This window comes from Trichoplax adhaerens, genomic scaffold, assembly GCF_000150275.1.
Source record: "Trichoplax adhaerens TRIADscaffold_10 genomic scaffold, whole genome shotgun sequence".
Classification (NCBI taxonomy): domain Eukaryota; kingdom Metazoa; phylum Placozoa; class Uniplacotomia; order Trichoplacea; family Trichoplacidae; genus Trichoplax; species Trichoplax adhaerens.
Window position 1 is genome coordinate 1,652,601 of NW_002060952.1, and position 7,372 is coordinate 1,659,972.

General features: G+C 30.7%; 1 protein-coding gene across 1 annotated transcript; it reads left to right on the plus strand.

Annotated features, from left to right (window-relative positions):
* Positions 1-1,258: 1,258 nt before the first annotated feature.
* On the plus strand, positions 1,259-3,638 carry TRIADDRAFT_59347 (uncharacterized protein; the record flags this gene model as incomplete). The annotated part of the gene is made up of 5 exons (XM_002115266.1): positions 1,259-1,274; positions 1,402-1,812; positions 2,289-2,696; positions 3,079-3,447; positions 3,601-3,638. 5 exons carry the CDS (start codon positions 1,259-1,261, stop codon positions 3,636-3,638), a joined length of 1,242 nt encoding a protein of 413 aa, XP_002115302.1.
* Between the last annotated feature and the right edge of the window lie 3,734 nt (positions 3,639-7,372).

Consider the following 7,372-nt stretch of genomic DNA (forward strand, 5'->3'; position numbering starts at 1 on the left):
TTCAAAGATAGATATATGTTACTTGCTGTCGCTATCAGAAAAACTTTTATTGAAAATAATATTATAATATTTTATTGAAAAAGAAGAGGTATATTATAGACTCTTACAAAATATACTAATTTTGTGTTATAAGCTGTAGCTACAGCTGATATAATGTAATCTTAGGATTGTTAATAGCTATCATGCTTGAATGTTGCAATATAAATCAATTTTTTAAGATTCAACTTATTTTATTGTTAATTGCATACTCTTATTTTCTTAGAATAGCTATTAGATCATCGTTATTTATCACTTTATGCTATAAAAAGCGCATTTTTAGTAAAATGTTTACCTAAAAATAGGACACTATATAATACGAAGTAGTTTAAATAACTTCATAAACAGGTAGATAGACGGTTATTTTCCGCTATAATATTTAATGATAACGACAATAATGTTATGTAAGCAAACATACGTATATTAGATCTGTTATTAGTACAGAAAGTTGGGAAATGAAATTATGATCAAATTTCAAGGAGCAAATACTGGTGTATTGGCTAAAGCAGAAAAATAGACGAAGTATAATATATAAAGGAATCTATGTAATATGCATGGAAACGATACAGATGTTACCGTTCAGTAATTCTAACGTATTGTATGAGAACTATTTTATTCGCAGATGCAGGAAATTCTCGAGATACTCTAACTAATGTATTAATTAATGGACTACTTCTACGCAATATCTGCTAGTCTTAAGTTACTATTTATTTGAGATCAATTAATGATCCAAAACGATGTTGAATATTATTTGACCTTATGATCTAACTAATACAAAGTAGATCACGATAGATCTCACTAAGGATCTCTAAATTTCACTACTGAAAGTAACTAAATCAAACAGCACACAGGATGGTGCTTAGACTTCTCAAGCAATTATAATTACTTGTGACTGCCGGTAACTGGTAATTACTAACTGCAACCCTGATGAGTTATAGCATGTTTCATAACGTATCAACAAGCCCACATTATCAGTATAGTGCGTAAATTTTACAAATTATAATCATTCTAAGTACATAGATTCAATGTGTGAACTTTAAAGCTTTAAAATCATATTTAATTAAATAAAAGGCACTGATAATTCATTAGATTATTTTTAGATTAAGCTGAAATTCATATTACTGTTACAGCTGCCATCTAATTCCTCCTTTCTATTTAGATTTCTGCTTTAAAATGGATTGTTATCGGAACTTTATGTTCCGTTGCATTTAACAATATTAAAATGGCAAATGCATCTGGTAATAAAATAGGTCATAGAAGCTTTAATTATTTAATTGTTATAAATCTTAATTATCGTATAGAAATTATAGTATAATAAATCAAGAATAAAACTTTTATTAAGTCATTTCTTTTATCTCTGACTAGGTGATAGATGGTTTAGCCATTATTTCAAGCGTTATTTTATCAGCCAATCACAAGCATCATTCAATAGTGCTAGAAGTTATTGTGAAAACACTTATAAAGGTAGTTTAGTGGAGATCAGCGATACTGATGAGGATACTGTTCTTCTTGGTATAATACAAGCATTACCTGAGAGTATGAATAGTTTGCATCGTGCACATTACTGGATCGGGCTGATGGATTTAAATGGAACATTTACTCATGCTAAATGGATAAATAGTAATAATACCGTTGGAAATTGGAACTCGTGGCATGAGAATATAGTTGTTACTTCATCAAAGTTATGTGCTGGCGTATCTTTAGAAAATTCTAGTACTCAGCTGCGCTGGATCAACTTAAATTGCGCTGATAACTTTTCCTTTATATGCCAGCTAGGTAAGGACGGGCAAAACTGTTACCTAGTATTACATAAAGAATTCAGCTTTACTGGTAGATTAAGTAAAATATTAAAAGTCATCGATTGGTTTGAAATACTTACAGTTTGGATTGAAATTAAATCGTTAATCTAACGATCGTTTCAGACGAACTTAAGCTGCAAAATAGAGATTAATAAAGTATAGTAGTTATACTGTATAGTTCTATTATGTCATAAACGAAATCTGAGACGTTAATGCAATCATGATCTTGCATAATTATTAAATTTTAAATTTGATCTATGTTAAGATCTGAGAAATACTTCTTCAAACTGGACACTGACATCATATCTGCTATCTAGTTATTTTATTCCATTCAGTAAGTTCTTTTCTTTATTAAAGTTGATGCAATTTATGAATTGCTACAAACTACGTATAAATATTGGAATTGTTAATAAACTAACCCAGTGACTACACTAACGTTGTATTTTCATATAGGGGATGAATTATGCAAGGCTCCATCAGTACTATTTGACTCTACTTGCATAACTTCATTTTATGAGACCTTAATTTTTAGGCTATCCGAAAAGTATTGTAAAGATCTTGGCAAGCAGCTTGTCCAGATTGAATCATATAATAAATTACAAGCTTTAAAATCGCTTATGATACGACGATCTGAATTATGGATTGGCTTAAAAGCGAACAACTCAAAGCCGACAGAATTTCAACAGTTTAAGTGGTTGATGCCAGACTTTTCTATTTATCCATCGTTCACCAATTGGGGGCAGTTTAGTCAGCCAAAAGCGACTGATCCACAGTCAGGAAATTGCATTACGATCGACAGCGCAACTTTATTGTGGAATAACAGAAGGTGTAATTCATTTTATCCTTTTATTTGCGAACAAAGTAAGAAAGGGACTAAATCGATCAATCTGCTCTCAAAATAACGAAATCTATAATACCGATGTAATAATTTCAGCTAATTGCAGTAATAAAGTGAGCTAAAGTAGCCGTAGGTGGTAGAGTAATCTATTATATTGTACTTAACGAGTTAATTGTATGGTGACTGTTACGATTGATAAGCCATATTTATAGTTTTTAATTTTTAGTTAAATGTGATGTTCACCTAATTTATATCACGTTAGAGATATGCTCAGTTTTAATAACTCGAATTTTGAATTCGTAATTGCTAGTTGAATGGGTTATAGAACCCATCCACCACATAATTTTTCGCTTGTCTACATTTCAATGTTTGATAAGTGAATTTTATCATCTAAAAATCGTATAGATCTAAGCTGTCCAGTAAACTGGTTGCAAATTGGAGGCAATTGTTACTATTCCCCTGCAACTAACTTTAGTTCTTGGTCTAATGCATTCGCATATTGCATCAGTATGAACGCAACCTTAGCGATTATACGTGATAAGTCTGAATTTAATTTCGTTGAGAGTATAGTCCTATCTACAGGAAAATCTTTATGGGTTGCCCTAAAATCAAACAGTAGCGGTCTAAAGTGGTTTGGCAAAGATGAATATCAAACATATCCACACCTCAGAGCAGTTGATATTTGTATGGTAGCCGGAGTGATTCATTCTACCATTCATTGGCGGCTACAAAAATGTCTAAATAATCGACATTTTTATCCGCTTTGTATGCAAGGTAATTCAATTTCAGATACACGAAAGAGTCTAATCTGATATAAATTCATCTATAACTTACACTTACATTATGGCGCTGGTAATCTAATGCTATCTTTCACATTTTTATCGTAAACATGTATGCATATTTTATTTTATTTGTTGTTTACCATAGATGCCAGAGCTCAAGCCTCTACTGATATTTTGGTATGATAGCACCGAATTTACACATGCATAATTAATTAAAGTTTTCTATCAGATTATTGTAATAGAAAAGCTGACAATGATATGATATTGTATTACAATAATAAATTTGACCTGCAGACTGTTAATACAGTTGCAAGATAGCCTTGACTGTTGCTACAAAATTGCACATAATATTCGATATTGACTTGTGTTAATTTCAGTTTTATTGATCCTTTAAGATTTAATACTAACAGGGCATAAAATATATCCGCACTATATGAACGAATAAATAGTACTAAATTATTTGTTTTAAAGTTTATTTAGAATTTTTGCAATCTTAATATATTCGTATGCTAGTCTCACGAGATTTCTGCTATCAATTAGGCTTTTTTCCTATTTTTACTAAGCATGCTAATACTGTGTTGTTTTGGCAGTAGTAATTTCGAAAAGTAATGTTCTTTACATAATTTATTTTAAGGAAATCAATTTTTGACTTGTTTATTTCGAATTTAGAGTAACCCCACCACCAATATTGTTGCATCAATGGGAAGACCATTTTTCGTAAGTAAAATACTTATATCAATTAAGGATATTATTGTAACCAGAAATAAAGCGGGTTTGCATATCTCATTCGTCACTGGCAATCTTTTACTGTATATAGCTTACTATTTAATAGTTCAGAACGTCTCTTCCTATAGAATGCTACTAAAAAATAAATTATGCAACTTAGACCGCAAAGATAAATCAACATTATCACCATCCTTAGATAGCAGAATCACAAAAATAGTTATTAGTTAGTAATAACAATAAATGATGTTTGTAATTGAGTTAAATTTCGGCATGGCTACATGAATTTAACAGCTACCTGCCAGGGACGTTGGCTGCTACATGGTAAATACTGCTTTGACATTATAAGTAGCAAGATAACGTACGGAGAATATGAGAGCCAATGTCAAGATTCTCAAGCTTCCCATCCCGGAATTATTTATGACCATAAAGTTGGATTGATCGTAAATACCATACTAAATGATGGGGATGAAGTTTGGATAGGATTACAATCGAGATTAGATTCTTTCGTGTGGTATGATAATAGAACACGATTTAACTATTCTAATTGGGCAACTGGAGTGCCAAGTGTAGCTAATGGGACTGGCTGTGTTACCTTGAAAAAGTATAATGAAGCAATCAGTTTTTGGTATATTCGAAATTGTGACAATAAATATAAAGCCCTTTGCCAAAGATGTAAGATATCATTTAAATATGGTAGCCCAATTTGGTGTCATGTTGATAATAGCATGCCACGCATAATACATTTATAACTATTAATATCATTAAAATTACAAATAGTTTATCATTTAATTTGGAACGCAGTACCAGCTTACTAGTAGCTCTAATATTATCGAGGTATTCAATAGTTTAGTTTAGGTAGTGCAGGAGTAAAATACCAGTTATTGGTTTTAGAAAGATACCTTTCTTTAAATAAACTGCAGAATACTCGAACAAATAATTTTGTTTCTCATCCTTATTAGTTATATTATCGTATATATTCAAAAACTTTGTATTTATCGATCATTTCAGTTGCAACTGGAACATCCAATGATATCCTTAGAAGTCCCAAAATATTTCGTAAGGGTTGTAATAAGATGTGTAATTTTCCTTATTTTATAATGGAACGATCACTTTACTCTAAAATATTCTATAATTGTGACGTTAAGGATAATGTCTAATAATTTATAATATAATCTATCAAAACTTAATTAATTATGTTAATGTCATTTCATCGCAGATAAGCAGCACTCCGTTTGCCCCAATTCATGGGATTTTCAGAATTCTAGTTGTATTAAAATATTCAATTCACTCGCAGCTTTTTATGAAGCTCGCGAAATTTGTCATTATTGGAATTCAGATTTGGTCTTATTAAACACTCGAGAAGAGCAAAATTTTGTAGAAAGCGTAATACTAAATAAGGTGCAATTTAGAGCCAAGCCTTTTAGCTATTCAAATCAGTCGTTTTGGATTGGATTATTTCAGAAAGATCCACAAGATTACTTTTGGATCCAAAAAAACGCTAAAGTTTATCGAAATGATACTACAAAATTAAAGACTAAACCTAGTGGCCATCAATGCGTTATTTTGCAATATGATATTGAGACGGAGTCTTGGAGTTGGATTCCAGCTGATTGCATTAGTCAATTAGCTTACCCGATATGTCAAAAAGCACTAAATGACGACGGTAATGAATTTTATAGAATAATTTAAATCTATAGATTATAACACACCCATAAAATCCATCTATTTCATGTAGCTCAATCTCGCTTTATCATCTTAGTTCTAAAAATAGATTTGATTAATTCTAAGAATACTTTCAAGGCATGATTATGAATTTTGTAATTTTCTATCACGAAAATTACCAATCATTATGAAGTAATTATTTCTGGTTCTAAATGAAGATACTAACTTAGCTAGATTATACTTTCACGATTTCGATATTATATTTTTTTGAGTATGGGGTGAATAGATAGTTTAACTACAGTAGTTGATTCGCAACTATATACTATGATTAAATAATTTTTACCTCTCATTCATAATCTCAGTTTTGCTCATAGTTAGGAGATGAATATGAAATCTTAAGAATTTTTCTCAATACTCATCATTTTTTCTAGATCTAATAACAGCGATACCTTCGATAGCACCTGCATCGACTACATCAAAATCAAATACACATCTATCAACATCAAATCCTATTAATAGAACTAATATCGATGCAAATACAAATATCGAAGACCTGGAAAGTGCTGGCTTACAATTAGCACAAAATTTAGCAGCGAATAGTAGTATCGTACAGCTATGGTATCACAACAAGACCTTAGGTAAATATAATATGAGTACTAAATTTAATAATGATTTCAAAATCGAATTATCACTCAATATGCTAATAAAGTATGATCACTTAAGCGGTTATCCTTATGTTTCATGATAATTTTGACCTTTATATGTTTAAATACAATATTAGGTACTTGTAATTGCCACAGTCCAAATATTTACTGATGTAATTAGCCAATTTTTGTTGGTTTGCAATTGTTACATAGAATATTGATACTAGTACACTATCAATAGATTATATTTACTATATTTTCAGCTAGTACAATGCAGATTCTCATAGCATAGTTGCTGTGTTTGAAAATTCGTGATTCACACTGATCACGTTTGTAGGCTTACTTGCAAGATCACGCAGTACTTGTCTTCGAATACATTTACATTAAGATACTACTAGTAGTACGTAAATTATAGCACTTTGACGATAGATGTAACAGTTTTACCGGTATAGTTTCGATCTCGACGGGCAAGTTAGCTAGTGAGTTATTAATAGCATAAATTAATTGGTTTAGACCATGAGAGCATAGTATTATTGAATTAAACGTCTTAGTGGTTGTAAATACATCGATATTCTATTGTAGCAAAGTACATACGGTATCACTAATTGGATAGTCCTTAATTAAAATCAGTCCTTAAGATCTGATTTATTGTAAAGTACGATAGCATTTAATAGGAAATTAGAGTAGTTATTGCCATTTTATAATATTAACGTAGTATTGCACAAAGTAGATTATATTTGTAAAATAGATAGTAATGTATTTCTAAACATGCTCTATTTTCGATTGCACTTTAACAACCATATTTGAAACACATATCATTGCCGTAGGTTTAGTCACCAATGTAGTTGCATGCCAATCGAAATTTGATATTCGTAAACGTAACGA